The sequence below is a fragment of the Crotalus tigris genome, unplaced genomic scaffold (genome assembly GCF_016545835.1).
Source record: "Crotalus tigris isolate CLP2741 ecotype Arizona unplaced genomic scaffold, ASM1654583v1 scf7180000017551.9496454, whole genome shotgun sequence".
Lineage (NCBI taxonomy): Eukaryota > Metazoa > Chordata > Lepidosauria > Squamata > Viperidae > Crotalus > Crotalus tigris.
In genome coordinates this window covers 5,604,392-5,631,760 of record NW_024096469.1, presented here as the reverse complement: position 1 = coordinate 5,631,760, position 27,369 = coordinate 5,604,392, and the positions used below count along the sequence as shown (strand labels likewise).

Sequence of the window (27,369 nt, the reverse complement as noted above, 5' to 3'; positions counted from 1 at the left end):
GATGATGGGAATTTAACCATCACCTATTGTTCAGCATTTATTTAATTTATAAAGCCGCCTACTTGCTCATAGTGATTCTAGGCAGCTTGCAAACAATCAAAAAAGTATAGAAAAAATAAATATAAAAAACAATAACCTTTCACCCACCCCCAGAGACAACACATGGTCAAATATGCCATTTGATGGACTCTATCCCACTCTGGATTCCCCAGGCCCGCTGGCAAAACCAAGTCTTCAGGGCCTTACGAGAGTATCAAAGTGGGGGCCAATCTAATTTCTGAAGGGATAATATTCCAAAGGGAGGGAGCCACCTTGGAAGAGGGCCTTCTTCTGGGTTCTGCCAGATGTACCTCCTTAGGGGATGGGACCTGCAACATTCCTTGCCTCCCCAATTTAGTGGGTCACGTGGATTTGACCAGCAAGAGACGATCCCTCAGATAACCCAAGCCATATAGGGCTTTAAAGTGACAACCAGCACCTTGAATTGCACCTGGAAGCAAATCGGCAACCAATGTGGCTCCCGCAGGAGAGGTGACACATATGCATACTGAGGTCTGCACAAAACCATGTGGGCTGCTGCATTTTGAACCAACTGGAGCTTCCAGATGCTTTTCAAGGGCAACCCCCGGTAGAATGCATTGCAGATCAAGACGGGAGGTGATAAGGGCATGAGTGACTGTGAGTAGGAATTTTTGGTCCAGGAAAGGCATAACTGGCACACAACCTGCAGTTGAGCAGGAGCTGTGAATCCATGAGGACCTCCAGATTGCGCACTGGGTCTGTTTACGGCAGTGCTGCCCCATCCAAGACCAAAGGTGGCAATTCTCCATGGGCCAAAGAACCCCAAACGCAGAGCCATTTGATCTTGCCAGGGTTTAGTTTTAACCTGTTGTTCTCCATCTGGCCCCTAACAGATGTTTTCTTCTCAAGACAGGAAATAACATTGGGAGAGGAGATTTTCCAGTTTGTTATCTGCTCAGCTCTGTTCATTCTGTGGTTAGCTAATGAGGAATCAACATGGCAACAGTGGCTGATAAACGACTGGATTTCATAGAGAATTATTGCACTCTGTCTCTTCGTGTTAAGCCTGACAAATGGTCCAAGTTTGCAACCAGTGAAGAGACTCATACCATGCTCAATGAGTTCTATGAGAAGCCGGATGTGACAACGCTAGTGATCACCCTCAATCCTACTGGACAACTAATCCCCTGCCTTGGCTTCCCATCAACACTGAAAAATAAAGGAATTTATTTTGTGAAAAAGAAGCATGAAAACATTACCAAAGATAACTTCCTGGAGGCACTCCTTGTTGGAGACATCAGTCCTTCCCCAGTAGAGCAGATGATGGCTATTGTGGAAGAGGTGGGCTTCCAGTTTTGGTTTGTGGTTCACTACAGAATGCTTCCATTTTCAGCAAACATACAGAGAGGCTGGTGCTTGGACAGCAGGACTGGCTTCAACAAGACGCATAACTCACAAACGTATTGATTAATCCAGGGTCCTCAGTACTGCATGAAAATGGAAGCAAAGATGCTACAATATTATGGTTGAAGCTATTGTTTTTCACTATTGTATAAAGCCAATATGATGCAATAGCTACAGTCCTGGAAGGGGAAAATTCATTTTCCTAGTCCCAATCCCTGTTCCATTCTCAATCCTAATTTATTCCTATAATGGTTCTGAGAGCTTTGCTTATTGGAAGCTCTCTGGGAAGGTTGCAACATGACCCCAGGATGCATAGGGATTGCCAAGTACACTGCAATGGTTGACCTGTCTTGAGTCACTTTTTCGGCACCCTCAGAATCAAAATTTATTTGGTTCTTTTTGGAGAAAGAGCTAGGATTGAAATATAACAAATTACACCTAGCAGTTTCTGGCCTCTTTTCTTTATTCTTATTTCAGAAAAAAAACTTAATATTTCCTTCCAATATCTGTGACACTGTGTGAAATTGCACAGTGATGCCTGTTGTTTAAAGAAATGGCTGAGTCCTCTGTGTGTCTATGCAGGGGTATTCCCAGAAAATCCTATGACGTTTACATTCATCAGAGATATTCTCCTTATATATGGATCTAATAGGTAGAATTATGAAAGAAATATCAGGAGACTCTATGAAATATTCAGAGAAATAGCATTAATGCCATGGCAGCCAGTGAACTTAAGCTTCTCCCTGTAACTGATCTTGCTGCTTTTTACATATGATGGGCAACATCAGAAGCTGCCTCATGCTGGTCAAAATATTGGTTGATTTATCTATCAATAAAGGAGAATATTTGTAGTTCAGGGTTGACATGATATATTTATTGAAATTAATAGCAACTCTCTGGAGACTTAGGACAAGGCTTCCCTGCTATCTGTGCATCCTTTTAAATGGGGATAAAGTGCAGAATTGAAACAGAGACCTTGGCATGTGGCCATGCCCTGTCCTTAGGATATGCTCAGTTCCCTCACCAGAAGCATGTAAAGACAGGAACAGGAGCAGGCTGAGATAATACGTGCCTGAAGGCCAGTGTAAGGACCCACCCCACTTTGCATCTTAAGAAGACAGAACTCTTGGAATAATTCTTCCAACAGGAATCCTTTATTAAGAGAAAATGGTTGCAGGCATGCTAGACAGGACTTGGGGTCCAAGCTCTCCCATTCAAGGTTTTAAGGGGTTCCCCAGTAGTCCCACCCAATCAACCCCCCTTCCAGTGATAGTTTCAAGTATCACAATTCCACCTCCTTTCTTCTTTCTTCCGTCTGGATGGAGACTTCAGATACTACATGAAAGGCAATTACCCTTCTTTGATATGTTAACGCTTAGAGGTTACAATAAACACACATTCAGCTCTTTGAAGTGTAAAGAAGGAAGTGAGGGCCATAAAGCCCCTTTGCTCTCCCCCTTCTCTCCCTCTTATGGCAGAATCCAGAGAAGGCAGAATTGGGAGTTTCTATATTTGATAATTTAAAGATGAAATATAATTGGATTCTGACATCCGGCCCCTCTTAACAATAAGAGAGATCCACCTGAAAGAAAACGCAAGTAAAAATTTTAGTTAGGCTTGTTAGGATACTCTGTGTGAAACTTCTTCAATAGCTTCGGGGCTCTGACATGACGTTTATGGACCCACTCATTTTGTGAGGGAGGGAGGTGTTTCCAGGCAACTAGGTACTGAGTTGCTCCATGATATCTCCTAGAGTCAAGGACTTCCTTTATTTCGAAGTGTTGTTCACCCTCCACCATGATTGGAGGTGGTGGGGGGGGGGATTTTTGGCCGTAGAGGTGACTGATGCTCTCTTTTCAGCAAGCTGCAATGAAAAATTGGGTGTATTTGCCTGAGATTTTTGGGTAATTCTAATTCTACTGTTACTGGATTTATGATTCTTTTAATTGGAAAAGGTCCTATGTATTTTGGTCCAAGTTTTTTACAGGGCTGTAGGGACTTTAGGTATTTTGTAGATAAGTACACCATCTCTCCTATAATGAATGGTGTAGGCTCAACCCTTTTTTTATCGGCTTGTGTTTTGTAAGCCTGCCTAGCTTCATCTAGTGCTTTTCTGACTATTGGCCAGGTGTTTTGTAATTTTTCCATCCATTCTTTCAGCGAGGGGATCGTTGGTTCGTTTGGGGTTAATTCTGGCATGGGGTTGAAACTTTGACCGGTGGCTATTTGAAAAGGAGTGTAACCTGTGCTGGAGTGGACTGCATTATTGTAGGCAACTTCTGCAAAGGGGAGTAAGTCCGCCCACTCGGTCTGCTGGAAACTAAGAAAACATCTTAAATATTGCTTAAGTACTGAGTTCATTTTTTCAGCCCCCCCATTTCCTTGAGGGTGGTGGCTAGATGTCAGTCCCTGAGTGGTTCCTAAGAGGGATAAAAATTCCTTCCAAAATGCAGACGTAAATTGCACCCCCCTGTCAGAGATGATGCGTTGGGGTGCCCCATGCAATCTGTAAATGTGTTGGATGAAAAGTTTTGCTAAGGCTTTTGCAGTGGGAATCTTTTGGCAAGGGATAAAGTGCACCTGTTTGGAAAACAAGTCCGTGACCGTCCAGACCACAGTATTCCCATTGCTTTCTGGCAATTCCACTATAAAATCCATGGCTATTTCTCTCCAGGGGGCTGAGGGACTTGCCACTGTTTGCAATAGTCCTGGCACTTTCCCTTGCAACCTCTTTGCCGTGGCACATTTTGGACAACTGGCTATATAACTTTCAATGTCCTTTTTCATGGATGGCCACCAAAATTGCCGTTTAATTAAATGTAAAGTTTTTACAAATCCAAAATGCCCTGCTGATTTTGTGTCATGGCAAAGGTGCATGAAAGTTACTCTTTGAGTTGTTGGTATATATAACTTTTCCCCTATCCAAGGCAACCCGTCTTTCATTGTGCACACATTTTTGTTTTTCTGGAACCCATCATCTGTTTCCAAACTTTTTCTGAATTCAATTCCAGTTTGGCTGTCCAGTTGTGGTTTTAATTTGGCTTGGGTTCTTGTGTTACTGGTGCTGCCAGTTGTGACTCTGCCATTATTGGTCTAGAGTCTGTGTTCGTGCGCTGTTATATTGGGGCATGCGAGATAGTGCATCTGCCAGGAAGTTCTTTCTTCCTGGTAAATGTTTGAGCTTAAATTGGAATTGGTGAAAATGCTGGGACCAGCGGGCTTGTTTGGGATTGAGTTTCCTGGAAGTTTTCAGGGCTTCCAAATTTTTGTGATCAGTCCACACCTGGAAGGGGATTTTGTTGCCTTCCAGGAACTGTCGCCATGTGAGTAATGCCCAACGTATCCCATAAGCCTCCTTCTCCCATACGGGCCAGCGCTGTTCTGTTTCCGTGAGTTTCTTGGATGTATATGCACAGGGTTGCAATACTGCATCATCATTTTCTTGTAATAGCACAGCCCCCACTGCCACATCACTTGCATCTGCCTGTATTATGAAGGGCTTGTCCATGTCTGGGTGCCTTAGTACTGGTTCGGCAGAAAAAGTCTCTTTAGTCTCTCAAACGCTGCTTGGCACTCCATTGTCCATGTTAGTGGCTGGCTAGGTTTTACTGAGGATGTTCCCTTCGTTTTTAGTAAGTTAGTGAGGGGCAAGGCTATCTGTGCAAATGAGGGGATGAATTGGCGGTAAAAATTTGCAAAGCCCAGGAAACTTTGTAGTTGCTTTCTTGTGCGGGGTGGTGCCCATTCTAATACTGCTCTGACCTTCTCTGGGTCCATTTCAATGCCCTGTGGGGATATGCGATAGCCTAGGTAGTCTATCCTTTCCTGGTGGAATTCGCATTTTGAGAGTTTGGCATATAGGTGGGCGGCTCGCAGCTTCTTTAAAACCGCTCTGACAAGTTTGACGTGTTCTTCTTTTGTTTCGGTAAAGATAAGAATGTCGTCCAAGTAAACAAGGACCCCCTTAAACAGGTGCTCCCTTAGAACGTCATTGATTAGTTGCATAAAGACTGCAGGGCCCCCTTGTAATCCAAATGGCAAGACTTTGAATTGATAGCACCCCATGGGGCAGTTAAATGCAGTCTTCCATTCGTCCCCTTCCTTGATTCTCACTCGATAGTAAGCTTCCCTTAAGTCTAGTTTAGAAAAAATTTTCCCTTTCGATAGGTGTGACAGCATGTCTTTCATGAGGGGCAGCGGGTATAGGTTGCTTTCACTGATTGTATTCAGGGCCCTATAATCCACGCATAAACGTAAAGAGCCATCCTTCTTCTCTCTAAAAAGGACCGGGGCAGCCACTTTAGGCTTGGCTGGCTCAATGAAACCTCTCTCCAGGTTTTTTTTTTTATAAATCTTTCCATTTCCTCCTTCTCCTTTGGGCTCATGGAGTATAATCTGGGCTTCGGGAGTTTTGCCCCAGGCTTGAATTCAATGGTACAGTCTGTGGGTCGGTGGGGGGGAAGCTCATTCGCCCTCTCCTCACTGAAGACTTCAGCAAGGTCCCTATATTCCTCTGGTATTTCTGTTAATCTTTTTTCCTCTCCTATGGATGCTTTTTCTATTCTTGATTCTGGTAGCCTCCCTTGGGGTTTTAAGTCCATAGGGTCCCCCTTCGGGAATTTGATTTCTGTCGTCCTCCAATTTACCCAGGGGTTCCATTTTTTCAACCATTCCATCCCTAGAATCATTGGGCATTCCATACCTGGGGTCACCACAAACGTTAAGTCCTCTTCATGGTTGCCCAGGGAGAGATGTATTGGCAAAGTGGCTAGGGTAGCTGGCACCCCCCCTGCTATGGATCCATCTAGCTGGCCAAATGAGATTGGTTGTTCCAGTCTCCTGGATGGGATGCCCAGATTCCCCACTAGTGTTGGGCTAATGAGGCAGCGGGTACAGCCAGAGTCTATTAAGGCTTTCACCTTCACAGCTTCGGGCATGGGGGGGATTAATATAGTCACTGTTTTGAAGATGGGTGTGATGCATCCACTTACCAGGGTTCGCCCTCCGAGCTGTCATCTGAGGCATCCACCGGCCCTGTGGTGTAGGCTGGAGTTCTTTCCCCTTGGTGAGCAGAGGTGGGGGTTTCTGCAATTTCCATCATTCTCATGGCCGTTTCTTTTGGCTTAGCTGAATACTTTCCGGGTTTGTTGATTGGGATCTGTCTGGGTTGTGCTGGGGGGCCTTTGAGCGGCATTCTACAGCTCGATGCCCTTCTCTTCCGCACTTGAAACATCCCATTTGCTTCTTGGCTGTATCCGATGATTTCACCGGTTGGTGTGTCAGCTCAGGCGGGGGGCGGCTCCATTGTTTTCCTCGGCGGTGCCTCTTCAATATGTCGATCTCTGCTTCCTCTGCCAAGACGTACCATTCCTCAAGTCGATGTGGGTCCCCTCGGGGCAGGCAAGCATCATATAGATCATAGTTTAGTCCGTCTTTGAAATGGCCAAGGAGGATGTCTTCTGGCCAATTCAGTTTGCTGGCAATGGCCCGGAATTCTTGGGTATACTCAGCCACTGGGCGTTTGCCCTGCCTCATCGTTGTTATTCTTTCACGGGCTTTGCGATCAGCCAGGGGGTCTTCAAATCGTCTTCTCAAAGAGGACATGAAACGGTTGAAGTTACTGAGTTCTGGGGCATTGTAGTCATGCAAGTTCACTACCCAATCCGCAGCTGGTCCATCCAGGGCAGATTGCACGATCCGGATGCGGGCTTTGTCGCTGGGAATATCCTGCCCATATTCCTCCATGTAGCTGAGGACTTGGGTTAGAAAAAACCCCAAGCGTGTTGGCTCCCCTTTGAATTTCACTTCCAACGGTGGACGTCTTGGGATGGATCGGTGCCTCTGTTGTGGGTGGTAGTGTCTTCCGTCCAGATTGCCATCTGTGGTCCGGTAGGGGGTGGGAGCTCCTGGATCAGTAGATGTCCCTGGGGTTGCAGGTTCCATGTCCCCCTCGGTGTCTCTCCCTTTGCGGCTCCAGGAAGTGGGGCGGCCGTAGGGTTCAGTATTCTCCTCTCTTAGGGAGCTGAGAGTTCTCTTCATCAGGTCAATAGCTTTCTCTAGGATCCAGTCTGAGTACGGTGCCCAGCTTCCTCCCTTTTCACTTGCGTGCAGGGATTTCTCCATCTCCTGCTTCCCTTCTGGTTGCTTGGTCCCCCTTCTCAGGGTCACCTTTCTTGATTCCTTTCCCCACTCACTTTTCTTTCCAACGCCCATCGACCAGCGAGGCTTGTGGTCCTGTGTCTCCACCACTTCTTCTCCTGAGGAATCTGGCCTCTCGGCTCCCAACATCTGGCAAGGTTCCAACTGGGTCAGCGGCTCTCTTTCCAGGGAGTTTTCCCCCTCTCTTGCTCCATTGTCTGACATGGTAAATTTTTTGCAAAATCCCCCGGCAAGGGTCTCCCTTCCAGGTGGATTAATTTTGCAAGTCCTGTCTAATGTAAGGACCCACCCCACTTTGCATCTTAAGAAGACAGAACTCTTGGAATAATTCTTCCAACAGGAATCCTTTATTGAGAGAAAATGGTTGCAGGCATGCTAGACAGGACTTGGGGTTCAAGCTCTTCCACTCAAGGTTTTAAGGGGTTCCCCAGTAGTCCCACCCAATCAACCCCCCTTCCAGTGATAGTTTCAAGTATCACAATTCCACCTCCTTTCTTCTTTCTTCCGTCTGTATGGAGACTTCAGATACTACATGAAAGGCAATTACCCTTCTTTGATATGTTAACGCTTAGAGGTTACAATAAACACACATTCAGCTCTTTGAAGTGTAAAGAAGGAGGTGAGGGCCATAAAGCCCCTTTGCTCTCCCCCTTCTCTCCCTCTTATGGCAGAATCCAGAGAAGGCAGAATTGGGAGTTTCTATATTTGATAATTTAAAGATGAAATATAATTGGATTCTGACATCCAGTAAAAAAGGAAATGACACTAAGAGGCATTGGTAAAACAGTGCTACTAAAGCATTTCTCCCATCACCAATTTTATATTACACAATTACCACTCCAATACATATACAAAGCTCTACTCCCACAATATGAGAGAGACCAGAAATACAAATACATTCTCAGACACAGGTAACACATATCCCGCCTGTCTATGGAGATTCTCAGTCATCCAGGTCACAGATATCCCAAAGATGCTTTTTCACAAGGCAACTGGATTTTCTTGTTTTTCTTTAAAGACATTTTGCTTCTCAGATAGATGATGTCTGATGAGAGAGGGCTGATCAGTTTTGACATGATAGATGGCCTCTTTTTTTGAAAGAGGGGTTAAAGAGGCCATCTATGTCAAAATTGAACAGCCCTCTCTCAACAGAAGGGGAGGGACACAACATCATCTATCTCCAGTCTATCATCTATCAACAGTCTCCAACTGTTGAAAGGACAACACAGTCCTTTCAACAGTTCCAAGAAAGCTCCACACCCATTTGCACTACTCAGGTGACCCTGAAAACACAGATAAAACTCCAGGTGTCCTCAACGACTCTCTAAAAGAATGCAAATGACCAGCTGAATGCAAGGAGTATAAATCTCTCCATTCCCACCATCCAGTCAAAGTTGAAGAAGCTTCTTGGATGAGAAGCAAAACGTCTTCAAAGAAAAACAAAGTCCAGTTGCCTTGTGAAAAAGCATCTTTGGAATATCCACCTGTCCTGGTTTAGACCTTCACAGATACATACTGTACAAGTGCCATATGAGCACACAGTCTGATTAGTCCCACAGGAGAAAATGCACATAACTACACCTATGCACAGATGGAGCACATGGTTTCATTACAAAGAAAGAAAATATCAAAACCTCCTATGGCCATCAGAGGTAAAAGGAGTAGGAGTTTGTTTCTATAGATATATTTTAATATTGGTAAACATTTCCCCTAGTTCAAACTTTGAAACTGATCTTTTTCACAGATTTATAGGCTGCTTCAACAGTTTAACTGTGCCTAAAAATAAAATTTCCTTGCCTTGCCTAAAATAGTGCACTTATTTTTTCTTAGAAAGTAATACGCTGAAAGAGAAAGGATCAGTGCTTACGCAGCATTATTGTTAATCCAGCATTGTGCATATTACTAGTACATCACTGACATAGCTCTGATATAGCAGCATAGTGACATTACATGAATGCTGTTGTTCTGCAAGGAAATTCCAGGCATGGATGTTTTAAAATAGAATGGATTTTTTCAGAAGAGTTTTAGTTTGATTTAGGTGCCATGATCTGTTATGATTGAAAAAAGATATTTGATAAGAAAGTATAAAGTAATAATTTCACATTCAAAACACTGTTTCAAGCTCAAAACTGTTTCACTTTACTCCAAAATACGCCTTTGTTTTCAAAACTGGATATCATGGTAATTCCAGGAAACATTTGAGCTCCAAAAGAATTTTTAAAAAAAATTGAAACAGAATTGTTTCTAAACAATCAAAACTGATTGATGTGAAACTATTTCATACCTGAAACAACTATTTTGTGCTCAAAATGGCTTTTTTAAAAATCCAAAATTATTTGAATTTCAAAAGTGTTTTACGCCAGTAGTATATGTTATAATAAAACAATCCTTCTCCTACAGGTTGCCTACTCCCTGTTCATGAAACGGGTAAACCTAAGTGGGTGGCCTCGCGTAGTAGCTGAAGATGTGATTCGGCAAGCTCACAGGCTGAAAAATGAGATGTTTGTGATGGGAGGAAAGATAAAAGGAAAAACACTGCTCCCTTTACCAGAGAACATGGATGCTCTGGACAGTGTCTCAGAAGTCTTTGACAGGTGGATGCTTTTCAATTATGTCTGCCATCTTTGTGGGGAGTGTGAGAGGATTGGCAGGACTCTTTCAATTACAGTAGTCCTCGATGTACCACCACAATTAAGCCCCAAATCTCTGTTGTTAACTGAGACATATGTTAAGTGAGTTTTGCCCCATTTTACAACCTTTCTTGCTACAATTGTTAAGTGAATCATTGCAGTTGATACGTTAGTAACCTGGTTGTTAAGTGAATCTGGCTTCCCCATTGATTTTGCTTGTCATAAGATCACAAAGAGTGATCACATGACCTTGGGACACAGCAATGGTCATACATATGAACCAGTTGCCAAGCATCTGAATTTTGATCATGTGACCATGGGTATGCTGCAAAGGTCATAACTGTGAAAAACAGTCATAAGACACATTTTTCAATGCCGTTGTAAATTTGAATGGTCAGTAAATGAACTGTTGTAAATCGAAGACTACCTGTACAAATAAATAGATACATATACTATTAGATGGCAATTATTATAATCACCTAAATGTAGATGATATGTGGGTATATTCAGTTAGCCCTTATGTTACTCCCTATAGCACCTAGTTCCCTTCAGTTACTCAGGAAATCACATATTGTCCATTCATCCATCACTTTTTATTAAACTCTTGCCCAGCTACTGTCCAAAGATTCCAAAGTTTGCATTAAGTTTATGTAACGTGTGTTTCTTTTGACTGTGCTTATACTGTGTGTGGAATCCAATTTACAAAATTGAGCCCAATCCCATAATCCGGATCTTGATTAGACAATGTTTTAGCTTTTTTTTTTACGTGGTTCTTTAGTATATGCAACAGAAAACATGCTGGACAGAGGAGCCCCAGTTCCCACAGTATGAAGTCTTATAGGCTATATACACGGTATATATGATCTGTTAACTACTGAATCAAAGGCTAAGATTATTTCCTCTTTACTTTTAAATCTTCTCTGTACTTTTTTTCCCCAGCCTAACTGCTACTGTGGACAGTTCCCTGCTACACTCCATTGAAACAATAATCATTGACTGGTCTCATCAGATACGAGATATCTTGAGCAAGGATTCTGCCCAGCCCCTCCTGGATGGTTTAAACCCGTTACCCAGAGTAGAATTTGATTTCTGGTACAGTAGGCAGATCAACCTGCAGTGCATAAATGAGCAGGTAGGCCGAAGAGCTTCTTTCAGATTTGCAAGGCCATCAGCCTGTAATACTGAAGACTGACATGTTTTCTGATCTGGTTTTTGCTTTTCCCCATCAGCTTTATGCACCTCAAGTCAAAAAGATTGCTGACATTTTAGAGCGAGCAAAAAGCTGCTATTGGCCAGCACTTAAGAATGTCTTCAAGGATGTATCTGCAGGTAAACTCTATTTCCTAGAGCAGTGGTTCTCAACCTGTGGGTCGGGACCCCATTTGGGGTCGAACGGCCATTTCACAGGGGTTGCCAAACAATGCAGTCCGCCATTTTTCCCCCCTTTTGCTTAGCTGTGCTACTCCCTTTTATCCTATTGGCTTTTGAAAGCCAATAGAATAGACTCTCTTGAATAGAGTCTAATTCTATTGGCTTTCAAAAGCCAATAGGAATTGTCCAGGCTGTCTCTGCCCTGCTGAGCCCGCCAAAAGTCCCATTCTGCAAACAGTGCTGCACCAGTTGTGTAGTCCTCGACTTACAACCGGTTGAATAGTCCTTGACTTACGACCGGTTGGAGGTCACGGCATTAAAAAGGTTGAGAACCACTGCCCTAGAGAGTCCAGTTGCGTAACCTATGGAAGTGGCTGTTTCACGTAATTTTGAAAATCAAAGGAGGAGCAACCAACTTAATATAATACACTATATTTTATAGCCATATTTTTTAAACAGAGGAGTTCCAGGGCCTACTGCTTTCCCTAATCCCCATTCCCTTCCCCTTCCTTCAGATTCCTGCTTTTGCAGGTTCCAAGTCCAACCAACCTGAACAATTATTATGAAAAAGTTCTACAAAAATTTTAATCAGCCCTCTTTCTTTCTTAATTCACTTACCCTGAAGCATTCCTTTTATTCAGGTTTAAAAGAAGCCGATGATATTAACCTGTATTTGCAACCTCTAAAAGTTACACTTGAGGAAGTGGAACAAGCTGATTATCACCAGGTATGTCAAAAGTGGAGAAATAATGTTTTGGGAGCTACCATGTTTCTTGATGTAGGAAGCTTACAGGCCACTATATCACTTTTAAAAGACATATCGACCTTTTCAGCTATGGGGGACTTCACAAATAGGAATTGCCTGTCCTCTGCTTCTCTAGCTAGTTACTATGGGCAGTGAAGTCCAACACATCTGAAGAACTCTAGGCTGGGTCAGGTGCTGTACGCGATGGTAGCATCAGAGAATTCCCTGGAAGATATTATCACACAAAGAACAAGTAAAGATCCTGGCTAACTATTTAGGATTAAATTAAATCTTGAAAGTCAGCATAAATCCAATCATAGAGGTTGGGGGGGGGGAATGGCTGATTCCAGAATGATTGGGAATAAGTTATTACCACTTCCAACACAAAGAATGAATGGCCTTCTCAAAATCCAAATATTTTAGGAGGGCAATTATGACTTGTAAATAGAGACCATAAGCAGGAAACCTACACAAATCTACTGAAATATAAGGGCTTGCCTATGGGTTCCATTGAAGTGCATCAGGCCCTCTTGGAGAAATCAATTTGCTTGAAGTGTAAGACTTTATCAGTACAGTAAAAGCTCATTCTGAGTCTGTTATCCTGGAATCTCTTAAACTGGGAGGAATCTTCTCATGCAGCACAACACATTCTAAATCCTCTCCATTAAGCATAAACCAGAGAGTATGAAAGCCATTTAGGGGACAATCTATGTTACTGAAAACTTTTGCCCATAGAGTGCCATACTGTCTAAAGGAGAGTTTCCCAACCTCAGTAATGTTAAGATATGTGGACTTCAACTCCCAGAATTCCCCAGCCAACATAGTCTAGAGGGTCTCCTTGCCCTGACATAGCATGCAAACACAATCCCCCATATGATGATTAAAACGAAAAAGAGGGTAAACTAATACATTATTATTTTCTACTAGCTGCTTCTATTTCTTTAGAATTCTTTCCTGAGGTTCTGGGAATGAGAATGCTTTGGGCACATGCAAAGTTAAGGATAAGCTGTGCATTCTTTTGTTTATAGTTGGCTAAGGATTTTTCTCTAGCCTGAGGACACTGTTCACACATTCAGAAGTGTGAATAGGATTTTCAGATTAGTAAATATGATCTTAATCAGCATATCATAAACATATGCAATAATATTAAAATGTTTATTTCACCTTGCTGAAACTCCCATTCTGCTGTTTCCATACAGGTGTCTTCACACATCAATTCCATCATGTACACAATATGCTTGATCTGGGCTAATTCTGAATATTACAACATTCCATCCCGGGTCATTGTCATTTTGCAGGAGATTTGTAATCTCTTCATTGAAATGGTATTTCACTGTGAAAATAAACATTCTTCATTGAGAGGGGTTTTTCCTTATCACTCCAATGTTTGCAACCACTGTAAAGGTGTAGGTCTATACATACATATGTTGTATATAGTATGTTTAAATGTGTATTATGTATGTGTACATTTTGAGAGCAAGCAACTAAATTTTATTTTTAATGTGTGCCATTGTGCCATTTCTTTTCTCACAAACTCTGCTCTCTATTCTTTGCCATTGCAATTCCATATGCCAATCTAAGACATTTCTATTGTACTAAATAGTTCAGTTCCATACTGAAAAGACTTAAATACCAGCCTAAACAAAGCAGACTTTCATCTGGTAACTATGATACTGAAACAACTCTTCAAGCAGGACATAATTGATTGCCAAGCTGTTAATGACATTTCAGTTACAATGTCTGGTTTTATAAGCCCTGGTCATCTTTGCCTCTCTTCCTGTTTAGACACGTAACTTTTTGAGTCCTGAAGAAGTACTGAAAGGCTTGCAAGGCGAAATTGAGGAGGTTTTGACAGGAATCAAGATGGCCATTGCTGTGATTGAGAAACTCTACAAGACCTATGACCTTTGCTCCACAGATATGATGCCTTTTTTTTTTAAGGTTAGCCACAACAGCAGCAACAGAAGACCCTGATGAATCTTAGAGAGAATATTATTATAACCTTCTCAGAGCATGGGAAAGAAGAGGGCAGTTTGCAAAGTATTACATGCATAGGAAGTCCTTAGTTAATGACTATAATTGGCACTGGGAACTCCATTGCTAAGCGATGTACTCACAAAGTGAAAAATCACATGACTGTGCCAACATACGATGGTAGTCCTGGCAGTACCAGTTGTTATGCATTCTGTCATATGACCACAATTTGTGACTTCCTGCTGGCTTGCCCATTGACTTTTCTTCTCAGAAGCCAGTAATCATAAATGGCAATTACACGACCACAGAATGGTGCAAATGTCAGAATCGTGTGCCAATTGCCAAGTTCCCAAATTGTCATCATGTGACCATGGGGGACCCTGCAGTAACTGCAACTTTGAGGAGCTATAAATTTCTTCATTTAGCACTGCCTTAGCTTTAAACAATCGCTGAACAAGTGGACATTAATGGGGGACTATCTCTATACAACATCTGCCTGTACTTCCTTTGTCAGGAAATATCTGTCCTAATGAACTTAAGAGATAAATTGGCAAATGTATAATTTGGCTGCCAAAAATTCAGCTCCTTAACAGCTCCTTACAATTAAAAAGCAAGATTCTCACAGAAACTTTAACCAGCTTATTTCAAAGAGAAAAGGTATTAGGAAATGGGACAGCTAAACTGGTGAAACACATATATAGAGGCAACATATATTCATCTACCATAATTGGATCACCTTTCTTTTGCCCATGTGCACACCTTGGGAAGAAAGACCATACACACAAATCATATTATTTCATTAAAGATGTCTCCTGTGTTCACCACAAATATAGGTTGGAAAGAATTTAAGAAGCCATGTTGTGCAAACATTTCCTACTTCTTTTTTTTTTTTTTTTTGAGACCTGATATTAGCTCTATTGCAGGAAGGTGGGCAGTAAACGAATTTAATAAATAAAATAAAATATTTTTATTTATATTTTCAGGATAAAGAACCTCAGTACTGGGAATTTCCCTCTACTCTTGTCTTTACAAGAATGAATTTATTTTTTCACAGACTGAAGACCATAGAGGTAGGAATTAAGTAGCTGCTATAAAATGTGAAACAACTGGAATAATGATTAGCATAATATTATATACTGTATTCTTATAGAAAAGCAGATTATTTATATAACATATCAGTAATTATAAAACTCTAAACTTTAAAGTCCTACTCCATTTTTTAAAACTGTAATTAGACAAAATTGTTTTGTGAACAATGGCTCTTTAAAAAAATTTTTTTAAAAAAAAAAAATCTGTGAATAACTTGGTTATTTGTCTTTTTAAGGAACTTTATATGACTGCAATTGAATTTCTCAAACTGGAGAAAATTGAACTGGGTGGTGTGAGAGGCAACATCCTAGGGAGTTTGGTATTCCAAATTTATGAAGAGGTTCTTGAACATGTGAAAGTTTTTGCAGAATGCAAATATGATCCCTTAGACCCGGCAGATGAGGTTGGTCCTTTTATGATAGAAAACAGATGTACTAATAAAACTGATTAATTCTTCACTTAGTATAACCTAGGAAATCCTGGTGTTTATAATTGCTAGAGGAACAAATGCATTTCTTGTAATGTAAATTGGGCCAGATGCTTCTCTGATCAGGAGTGAGATTTAATAATTTCTGAAAGTCCACATATATTGATTTTGCCTGATCTAATTTATTCTATTTTGATATTTAAAGCAATTTGATGAAGATTATGCAGATTTTGAGATCAAAATCCAGGATTTGGATAGGCGTTTGGGCACCATTTTCTATCAAGGATTTGTTGACTGTTCCAGTTTTGAATCAGCTGTCAAGGTATTCGTATTCTTGTGAAGCTTTATCTGTTTCTTATCTAAAACCCTGGTAGTAGGACAAATAGCTGCTTCTGTTCTGGACAGTGGAAAACCCTTTTTATGACCAGCTAACCTGGAAATCTTTTCCAATTCTATCTCTGATCTGAAGAATTGGTTTTCTAATCTGTGGTCAATATGAAACAGCATTACTGTAACTTCTCTGACTCTTTCAGAATTAAACAGCTCCTAAGATCAATCCCCACCAATATATTTAACTCCACTCTAGCCCTCCAGAGACTGGGTAGACCAGTCCTACTATTGGCTGCCTATGTTTTTCGGACAGAGAAGAATTTACTGACTTGATAAAGGACTGGAAGTATTTCCAGAATTATTCATTTCACAAATCAGAAGAATTCTAATGTAAAAAAATTGATTAGGGAGCATAACTTTCATGAACAATTGTTCACTTCATCAGATGCCAGATTTCTTAAACTGTAGTTCATGAAAGTTTTGGCCAGTAAGCAAATTTGTTAGGCTGGAAAGTTGCTACCAGATTTTTTTTTTTAATTTTTGGATACCATAGACTAATGTGGTTCTCCTCTTACAATATCTGCAATGGGAACCACCAGATTTCTTTCACACAGAATCATGAACTTTATGGATTTTATTAACAATCCAAATCAAGATCCTGGGGTCAAGAAATGGGTAAATGAACTTTTGCCATTTCCAACTAATTATAATTAGGATTTCAAAAGATTTATCAGGAGTTAATATAGATTTGAAATGTATGTAAACTTGTTTCTTCATAGTATATTCCATTACTATCATCACCAGTAAAATATAGTTTCTAGTAATGGGCTGTTCTTTTGTTATGTTTAAAATCTATCTTGTCTGATTAGCAGTTTGAGAACACTGATATAAGGGTATCATTTTGAGGAAAACAGTGAAAAGTGATGTAGGGTTTACAAGCACAAAAATATCAATTCACCCATACTTCTATTACCATTTTTATCCCCATTATATTGGTGGGCAACAAAGGAAACAATGAGTTGTTGCAAAAAGAGTTGGTATTTGGAGTAGAGATAAATTTTGTAAGATGATGCTGAAACTTTTTGTTTTTTTTTTGAAAAAGGAATTGCCTGTCTGAGTTCTGGTTGATTTTATGATAGCTACAAAATTTTAGAATTGCTAAAACCATAAGGGAGCAATAAAGCATTATTACCATGAACGGGGGAAATATATTTTAAAGAATAAACTGTTCGATTCATGCTGCACAAAGTACATTTTGTGTCCCAGTTTCTTTATGTAGGAAATAGATTCCTAAATGCCAAGCTGTGCAAGGAAAGAGACAAATGGTAGCTTTCACTCTGAATATAGGACAATGGAGGCATTGTTATTTGTGCTGTTGCATTCCTTGCATTCCTCCCATGGTTACCTTGGTTCAATAACTTCTTCAATAACTTGCAAATCCTACTACAGCACAAAAGAAGACAGTGGAACCAATGTTATTTTGTTCAGGCAGTTGGCTCTTTTTGTTACCTTTAAGATTACAATCCTATTTATCCATTAACCTTGCAGGTTGCTTCATGGGGATGAAGTAGCATACCAAGAAGTATGACAAGGAAAAACTTCTTAAAGAACCTCAAAAATTTTCTGCAGATGTACAGTATATTGAAAGATAAGGGATACATTCCATATATGTATGTGTATGTTTATCTATAGACATACTTATTCGTACCACTTTTCTTCTCCAGCAAATCCATATGTTTTCATCTCTATTGGAACGACCATTGATCAAAGCAGATGCCGCTCCCCATTACGCTACACTTTTGGAGATGTTCAATGTTGAATTGGACAATGCAAAGATTTTGTATGATGCCCAGATAGCTGCTACTCAAACTGGAGATCATGTGCCTCCCATTAGCAAAAATATGCCACCTGTTGCTGGGCAACTGAAATGGGCTTTAGAACTACAGGAACGATTGCAGATCCCAAGGAAAGAGTTGCATACCATTGATCATCCGTAAGTAACAATCTGTCATTACCGACTATCCAGTCTTTAGTAATATTTTCCCTGGAGTAGAATTACAGGCTATTAGCTTTGTTCAGGCTAATGTTAATTAAATTCTATTTCCCTTCTGGAACTGAGGGATTTCTTTCCTCTTTGCAGGGTAATGGTCAGTTCTGAAGCCAAACTGATATATGGAAAGTACGATGAGATGATACGTTTGCTGAAAGGTTACCGGGAAAGAATTTATGCAGAGTGGATCGCCAGAGTTGACAGAGAATGCCAGTTTAATCTAGAACAACCACTGATCCAAAGAGATCCAGAAACAAGACTTATTAGTGTCAATTTCAGCAAAGAGGTTGGTAAATAATGCAGAAGCGTGCTAGCATCATTTCAGTTCGATGGTCAGCTTGACTGCAAGTTTTTAGTCTTCTCCAAAATGGCAGACTCCAGATATACAGGATCCCTGATTCTCAGCCAGCACTGACTATTCTATCTGGGAATGATGGGCATGATCCAGCATCTGTGTACGATGCTTCTTTAGTACAGGTAGTCCTCAATTTACAATATTTCATTTAGTGACCATTTAAAGTCACAACAGCATGGAAAAAAATGACTTATGAGATGGTTGCAGCATCCCCATGGTCACATGATCAAAATTCAGCTGCTTGGCCACTGACTCAAATTTATGATGGTTGCAGTGTTTCAGGATCATGTGATCAACTTTTGTGATCTTCTAACAAGCAAAGGCAATGAGGAAACCAGGTTCATTTAACAACCTTGTTACTAACTTAACAACTGCAGTGATCCACTTAACAACTGTGGCAAGAAAGATTGTAAAATGGGGCAAAATTCACTTAATAACTGTCTCGCCTAGCAACAGCATTTTGGGCTCAATTGTGGTCATAAATTGAGGATTGATTGATGCTAATAGAATCTTTCCCAAAATAATAATCTGTTACATAGCAGACAGAGTATCCTTACTAGTTTTTGAAATTAATTCTGTTTAAAGAAGATTAATTAGGTTGCTTATGAGCTTTCAAACTTCACAGGACCTTGATTATACCAGTAAACCAGGTGATATGTTCTTTATTTGATTACTGAGTATCCAAAGTCTTTTGCTACTCATTAAAACCTGTAAGAATTCCTTATACAGGCTAAGGAGGAGATGTGCTTTAGCTACTATCATCGGATTTGGATCATCATAGCTGTTCTTTTCATTGAAAGGGAAACTTCCTCAACAATGTGAATAGCAATCAGACTTAAATATTAGCTACACACAGCTTTATGTAGAAATGGAATTGAACTTATTTGAACATTATAGGAATGGATAGAACTAGATTGGTTTATCCCTGTTCATTTACTTACTTCCTGTTGTGTTACAAGCATATCCAGCCAACAGCCCATCACATTTTTAGCTCAATTTTGTTTTCTACATTTGGAAAAGCACTTATTTTTCACTGCTGCATTCCTCCTATACAGCTCATAGCTGTTCTCCGTGAAGTCAAGTACCTGAACTTTCAGCAGCAAAAAGAAATTCCAGACAGTGCTGGCAGCCTCTTCTCTCAGAATGAAACTTTGCAGAAGTTTGTGGACAACTTAGACCTCATTGTTGGCTGGTACAATAAGGTATTTATTTATCAGCTGCCTGATTGTAAATCACACTCCTTCACTAGAAATAGAGGTCAGTATGGCTAACAATAAAATGGAGATAAAATAAAGTTGGAATTAAAGCATTAAGATTCATAAAGGTTCAAAGAAAGACCTTAATTGTAGCAAACATGCCAATCTTTTTTTCAACAGTTTGTCAATTTAAGGTCAAATAGTTTGTCTTAATCAAAATGTGTTTGTCCATCAGTGGAATGGGAACCATCTTCCCTAGCAATTCATTCTTGATTTAGCAACCACTGAGAAAGCCCTCTCTATGGATGAAAGGTCCCAAGGGTCTTAGAAAGTAGGCAAACTCTGTTGTCTTTCAGATAGGCCTCAAGACAACTAATAGTTCATAAACCATCTTTGAGTTGTGGGAATCTAATAGAAATAATTTAAATCCATCTTGCTGAGTTGAAACAATTTCATTAGTTCTTAATCAGTAGAAGCTCTGAGTCACAATAAGCGATGGTCTGAATAATGATTCATTTCTTAGGTAATGATCAGTCCATCGCAACAGAATTATTAAACCTAAATTTTATGCCACCAAACACAGAAAACTGGAATCAAATATACTTCGATAGATAAATAGTACCAGGGGCTAATTTGGACTGGCCACATAATCGTGAGCCCCATTTTACCCAGTAGTTTAGATAGTCAGAGCAAATGCTAAATCTACCCAAAAAAATGCAAGTCTAGAGAACTCTGGCACATTTCTCAGACTACACATTCATATGTTGGAAAGGGAGGCCAGACAAAATTTCTATCCCAAACACATAACAAAATGATGACAGATCATTGGAAATTCGCCACCCTGTTGCCCAGATATTGTCTGCTGATGCATCCGGCTAAGCTTGAAGAAATTAATTCTCCAAATGTCACGTAACATGTCTCTGTGATGTAGAATCATTCAGAATCCTGACCTGAGTGGCTATTTTTCAGTGCCCTGAATTGGCATTCAACAATAAAATGCTCAACTCAGAAAAGTTTTATCAAGGTTTTCTGAACTAGAAGACAGTGGGAGTAATCAAATACTGTTGCAACTATCTCCCGATGTCATATTTTATTTTTGCTTTTTGTTATAATCTTAGCAGCTTCCCATTTTCTTCCTCTGTTCCTTTTTTTAAGACAAATCCCTCCTTCCTTTAATTCCAGTAGATTATAAAGTTGGCACAACATATCTTTCTTTGTCAGGAAACAATGAGGAATGATTTCATGTATCCATCCATTCATTATGTGAATAAATTGGAAGGTATTATAATTGGCTCATGAGGCATTACTTAGATCAGTGATGGCGAACCTTTTAGAGACCGAGTGCCCAAAAACTGGCCCCACCCCTGCTCCACCTCCCTGCTCGCCCCCACTTTGCCCCCCCATCCCCTGCCCTGCCTGCCCACAGGACCACTCACTGCCTCCAGGGCCCGCCGCAGATCGCCCAGGCCACCCAGTAGCGCTATGGCAGCCACACCCTCTGCCCGCGCCCTGCAGCATCACGTGCATGATGGGATGTGAGGGCAGAGTCTTGTCTACGCTGCCTGGCTGCCATGTCCTTGGCTGCGCTGCTCCGTGTGGGCCATGCTCGAAGGTGAGTTTCCTTCAAGGGGGCTGCTGGAGAGGAGGGGGTCATGGGGGGAGGCAAGGCTGGGGCAACGGCACATGTGCCCCTAAAGAGGGCTCCGAGTGCCACCTCTGGCACCCGTGTCATAGGTTCACCACCACTGACGCAGATTATCCTTTGAAAAAAGCAGCAGCCTGTTTCTTTCAGAGTTCAGCCCTGCAGATAAAACTTGTACTGTATATAAGTCTGCAAGCTACGCAGGTTTTCTTAAACTTGCTGAATATTTAGAATAAGGGCTAAAACAAAATATGCCGCTATCAAGACAATACCATATGCAGTATCTATAAAATGAATTAAGAATGCATTCCGAAATAAACTATTTATTTTTATTTGATCTATCCATTTTTAGATCAAGAGAACAATTTTGCCAGTAGAACTTCCTCTGGTCAAAACTGAGCTGGAAGAAATTGATGTTGGCCTACAGAAAGCTGAGACCAATGTGTTTTGGAGTAATGAAGGTACATTTATCTATTACAAGCTGGGATCTGCCCCGAAACTCATTATTTCCAAACTACGGGGGGCAGGGAGTATGCCTTGAAATATCAGTATTAGGAACCAAGAGCAGGAGAGGAATATTTTTTGTGTCTCTTTCTTACAAGGACAACCAGAGATATTTGATTTGCTTAGAAGGGCCAGCAGTGCCATTCTTGTGTTCTTATGGCCCTTTGTTTCTAGCGCCATGATACCAGATGTATTTCAGTGAAGAAAGTATGGGAATTGGATATTAAATCCATGGGAAAGTATAAATTCTAGCTACTAACTAAATTTCCCTTCCATTGCCCATCCAGGTGTTATGGATTATATTCAGGAGATGAGAAATGTTTTATATGATTTAGAGACAAGAATTCAAAAAACAAAATTAAATGTGGAGAATATTGGTCAGCTTATGCAAGTGAGTAAAGCACTGCTACCAGACACTTAAAAAAAAAAGAAGGTTCCTTGATTTTAGTTTTAATTTTGTTCTGCTACAGATTTGTGACAGCTGCTGTGAAAGAATTTCCTATCCTGTTTCTTTAAAAAAGGAGGTTCCTTTATTTTAGTTTTAACAGAATAGGTTAACAGAATTGGAAGGGACCTTGGAGGTCTTCTAGTCCAAACCCCTGCTCAAGCAGGAAACCCTATCCCAGGGGTGTCAAACTGCCGGTCTGTGGGCCAGATGTGTCACAACGAAGCCGCGCCCACCCCATTGCCAGCAATGGGGAAAAAGCTCCAATACATCGCGCGACATCATATGATGTCGCAAGTTTGACATGTCTGCCCTATACCATTCCAGACTAGTGACTGTCTAGTCTGTTCTTAAAAGCCTCCAGTGATGGAGCAACCACAACTTCTGAATGCAAGCCATTCCATTGGTTAATTGTTCTCACTGTTAGGAAATTTCTCCTTAGTTCTAGATTGCTTTTCTTCTTGATTAGTTCCCATCCATTATTTCTTATTTTGCCTTCTGGTGCTTTGGAAAATAAGTTGACCCCCTCTTCTTTGTGGCAGCCCCTCAAATATTGGAATACTGCTATCATGTCACCCCTATTCACTCGACTAGAAAACCCAATTTCTGCAACCGTTGTTCATATGCTTTAGCCTCCATCCCTCTAATCATCTTTGTTGTTTTATTCTGCACTCTTTCCAGAGTCTCTACATCTTTTTTATAATATGGTGATCATTTTATAAAGCCTTAGTAAACCACACTTAAGACCACTTACTAAGCCTTTATAAAGTGTTACTAATAATTCACGTGATCTTGATTCTATCCCTCTCTTAATGCAACCTAGGATTGCATTGGCTACAGATTTATTTGTGACAGCTGCTGTAAAGGAACTTTTTCCTATCCTGTTTCTTCTTACAGGAATGGTCAGCTAGTCCTTTGTTTGAAAGGAAAGACAACAAGGAGACAGCTCTTCTTGATCTAGATGGAAGACAAACAAATATAAACAAACGCTATGCAGCCATCAAAGATGCTGGGCAGAAGATCCAGAGTATGGTGGAGGTATGAAGGAGAGAGAGAAAGATAGTTTTCACAGTAATGTAGACCATTTGTTGAATATTATGTTTGTCAACAGTACTAGTTTTTATACATACCTTCAGAAACATAGGAAATTGTCTTATCAAATCAGATTGGCTTCATCTCTTTCAGTATTGATTATATAGTATTGCCTCCATTGGTTGATCTTTATGAATCTTACTTAGATACACCAAGGATTAAATCCAAGATTTTTTTGCATATAAAGTATATGCATTATTGTTGAGCTCCAGCCCTTCTTTTACACCCTATGTGGCTGCAATCAAGTACTTTATATAATATGTTAAGAATGCTTACTTTTGGAATTACATCATTACTAGCTACTTTTGGAAGTTTTTCCTCAGTGGAGGATGTTAGCCTGAAATATGTACTGTATACTCCTTGTAAAGTATGAAGTACCAAGCTGAAATACTTTTGGAGGTAGGAAACAGCAATATTTATTTTAAGTGATTGATTTAGAACATTTCTAGTCTTCATCTTGAAGATTCATAAGGCACTTTACAAAATGATTTTAAAATACTCAGGTAGCTGTAAAGTGTGCTTAAACAATATAAGTGGTCCAGCCTAATGAATAACTGTTATTTTGCTAATTGATTTTTTATAAAATGCCTTTTAAAAACTAATTGGCATTATGTAGATGCTTAACCTGAAGACAGGGAAAAGCTTTCTATCTATCTATCTATCTATCTATCTATCTATCTATCTATCTATCTATCTATCTATCTATCTATTTATCTATCTATCTATCTCACTGGAGCAACTACTGAGAAAATCATGCCGATGCCTTACAATATATCTACCAGTACCCTGAACTGCAAAAATCCTTGAATAACATTGAATTCATATTCACAGGAGGGTCAAGTAAAAAGGAGCTGTGGATTTAAATCTGTTTTTAATATGTAACCTCTCCCAGCCAAATAATTTTTATTCAGCCTCAGATTTCCATCAGTGAAATTTGTAACCTTCCAGATAAAGTGCTTGTATTCATGAATGAAAGGAACACGATAACCATTAAATAGTATCATTTATTTATTTATGTGCCATTAAGTTCCATTAATGGCATCAGAGAGGCATAATATTTTCTGGGTTTTCTATAAGTGGACCTTTAAGAATATATGTATTTCAGCCTCTATTGTCCGTTTAGCAAATTGCAGTGACACTATGGTTCAGCTGTTCTTTGCATTCTAGCTCTATTCCTGAAGTGACATTGTAAAAGTGATTGCAGTACAAGTAAGGTGACCAACTTTTTTACAACAAAAAGGAGGACACGAATAAATTGAAGAAAAAAATATCGTAAATCAAAGAAACATTGTATTTATTGCAACAATAATACAGAATACACTATAATATGATCAATGCATAATAAAAAACATTTGTAACAATAACATTTTATATTGTAATTATGCTTACATGCCTATTAATTATTTAAATGAGTACTTTTCCATTGAATGAATATTTTTTGTCAATATATCATCTTCTAACAATATATTGGAAATATCTGAACAAGAAATATCCTTCATATTGAATTTTACGGCAAGTGCTGCAGCTAGAGTATCAACATTCAATCTCGATTTCTCACTTGTCCAAAAATCTACACGGCTGGACTGCGCGGGGGTGGGCGGTGGAGGCAGGTGTTGTAAGCCAGGCGCTCCAGGATGGCCACGTAGATGTGCAGGGTGAGGTGGTGGCAGCGCAGGTCAGCACTGCGTAGACCACCAGCTGGCGCGGCCCATGGAAGGTCAACTGCCCACCGCGCCCCCACCCACAGCCGCCCCGCCAGCACCGCTGCCCTGCCGTGGAGAGCCAGGCCCGCGGCTCGCAAAGCACCAGCCGAGCCAGCTCCGGCCCTGAGCCGCCCCCCCAGCACCACCGCCCACCCTGCGCATCCCTGTAGAGCCGGCCCCATGGCTCGCAAAGGCAAAGCACCAGCTGCTCTGGCTCTGGCCCTGCAGCTGTCCCCCCAGCCGCCCCCCAGCACCACTGCCCACCCTGCGCATCCCCGTAGAGCTGGCCCTGAGGCTAGCAAAGCACCAGCCGCGCTGGCTCTGGCCCTGCAGCCACCCCCCAGCACCACAGCATACCCTGTGCATCCCCGTGTAGAACCGAACAGGGAAGATCAAGAGAAACTTACCGCTCCAGTCTCCTCCAGCTATCTGTGGAACTAAGTACGAGATGGTGTAGTTGGGTAGCAGTGAGGGGTGCAAAGTTCCTGCAACTTGCACGTGCAAAGTTTGCCGCCTGGGTGTTTTGGCGTGCTCAGCAGCAATTCCTATTGGCTTTCGAAAGCCAATAGGGGGAGTAGCACAGCTCAGGCAAAAGTTGAAAAAAACCATCAAAAAAAGGTCCCGGAACACCTTCTGGGCGTTCTATGAGGAAAAAAAAGCCCTGCAGATAAGTCTTTAAATATAGAAAAAGAGGACATTTAGGAGGACCTTTTCGAGGGAGGACAGAACTCCCAAAAGGAGGACTGTCCTCCCAAAAGGAGGAGGGTATATGGAAAAGGAGGACATTTAGGAGGACACTTTTTGAGGGAGGACAGAACTCAAAAAAGGAGGACTGTCCTCCCAAAAGGAGGACGGTTGGTCACCTTAAGTACAAGGAAAGTTTACAATATAGATTTGGAATTTCTCTTTTCTTGATCATATTCTTTCTGCTCTCATGAAGCCAGACCAGAGCCATGTTACTCAAAGCAGTTCCTTAAATTTCCAGGTGGCTTCTTCCAAGAAAGAAGATACTGGTTGGTATTAAATGTCCATAGCTTAATTTATAAATAGGAACTGCTATAAGTAAAATTGAGATGTACATCTCAAATGTGAGTTTGCTTGATCTGTTATTCAGAAGTGTACTTCTAAGATATAAAAGGCATGTTAGGGCCTATAAACCATATATGTCCTAGAGATGCCCAATTTGAACAGGCCTGCAAAACAAAGTTGTATCCTCTGGCTTTTATTCTCTACCAAAAATTGATACTCCTACTTTATCTTGTCTATTTTTCTTTTCTTTTGTTAGATGTTTAAAAAGCTAAGAAAACCATCGACGCTTTTTCAATCTTCTTCTTGACCCATGTTTGTTTTGGACCCTCATCTTTTCTCTGTATAATGGCAGAGCTGCCTGAACATTTTTCTTTCATATCAATCATTTTTTAATTCAATCCAAGTTTATATAGCATTCATTCAGTCTTGACCTAGCTCTTCTTGTTTTACCACACTATTTTTAAGTTCCTATTTTCACTGCATTCAGCTTACTTTCTCCTGACATACCCAACTCTTAGGAAAGTAGACAGAAATACAGTTGTATATACAACTGTTTTTGCTTCTTTAGACAAGCATTCTTTCAACAGTTCTCATATTATGTACTACCCACTGCCAGGCATAGATGCTATATTTTATGTAAACTGCATAGTCATTCCACAAGCAAATCTTTTTTATATTTTAATATTCTTGTAGTTATCCTATCTACACCACCAACCAGGCAATTTTTCAATGTTCTTGCAGTGTGTATTATTTCCTTTTTATTCATTTTTTTATACCAACACTTATAACATTCATTTCAAGTCTACTTTTCAACATATCACTATTATTCCTGTGAGAATCTCTAAAATATTCCTTTTCCCTCACTTAATTATCACCCTGAATTTCCTCCATTTATTTTTAATTCCATCCACTTTGCTGCAGGCTCCATATTTGCTCCTCATGGCCTACTTCAAAAATAGTTCTTATTTTCCATCAAAATTGCTGTTTTTTTTTCACTGCTTCTTTTATTGTTAAACATTCTCCACTTTACTTGATAAAGGTCTTTGCACATTTTTCTCTCCGAATACATTATACAATATATTTCTCTCATTCTCTCTCTCTCTCTCTCTCTCTCTCTTTTTGCAGCCATCATTCCTATGCATGGAGATTTTCACTTCACCATTCCAGGGGCCTTCCCCCCCCCCCCCCGTACTGCTGTGGCAT

At 40.6% G+C, this 27,369-nt stretch overlaps 1 protein-coding gene across 1 annotated transcript in view; it reads left to right on the top strand.

The window, feature by feature from the left end:
- The first annotated feature begins 960 nt into the window (after positions 1–960).
- The window catches only part of DNAH17 (dynein axonemal heavy chain 17), a 120,822-nt gene continuing 94,413 nt past the window's right edge, over positions 961–27,369 (top strand). The window contains exons 1-16 of the mRNA XM_039345129.1: positions 961–1,362; positions 9,985–10,178; positions 11,154–11,346; positions 11,444–11,543; positions 12,227–12,312; positions 13,530–13,655; positions 14,116–14,271; positions 15,288–15,374; positions 15,629–15,796; positions 16,026–16,142; positions 17,875–18,143; positions 18,291–18,486; positions 19,611–19,757; positions 21,746–21,854; positions 22,185–22,288; positions 23,240–23,380. Coding sequence (XP_039201063.1) covers positions 1,018–1,362; positions 9,985–10,178; positions 11,154–11,346; positions 11,444–11,543; positions 12,227–12,312; positions 13,530–13,655; positions 14,116–14,271; positions 15,288–15,374; positions 15,629–15,796; positions 16,026–16,142; positions 17,875–18,143; positions 18,291–18,486; positions 19,611–19,757; positions 21,746–21,854; positions 22,185–22,288; positions 23,240–23,380 — 2,538 coding nt within the window. The 5' untranslated portion in view covers positions 961–1,017. The remainder of the gene's footprint in view (positions 1,363–9,984; positions 10,179–11,153; positions 11,347–11,443; positions 11,544–12,226; positions 12,313–13,529; positions 13,656–14,115; positions 14,272–15,287; positions 15,375–15,628; positions 15,797–16,025; positions 16,143–17,874; positions 18,144–18,290; positions 18,487–19,610; positions 19,758–21,745; positions 21,855–22,184; positions 22,289–23,239; positions 23,381–27,369) is intronic.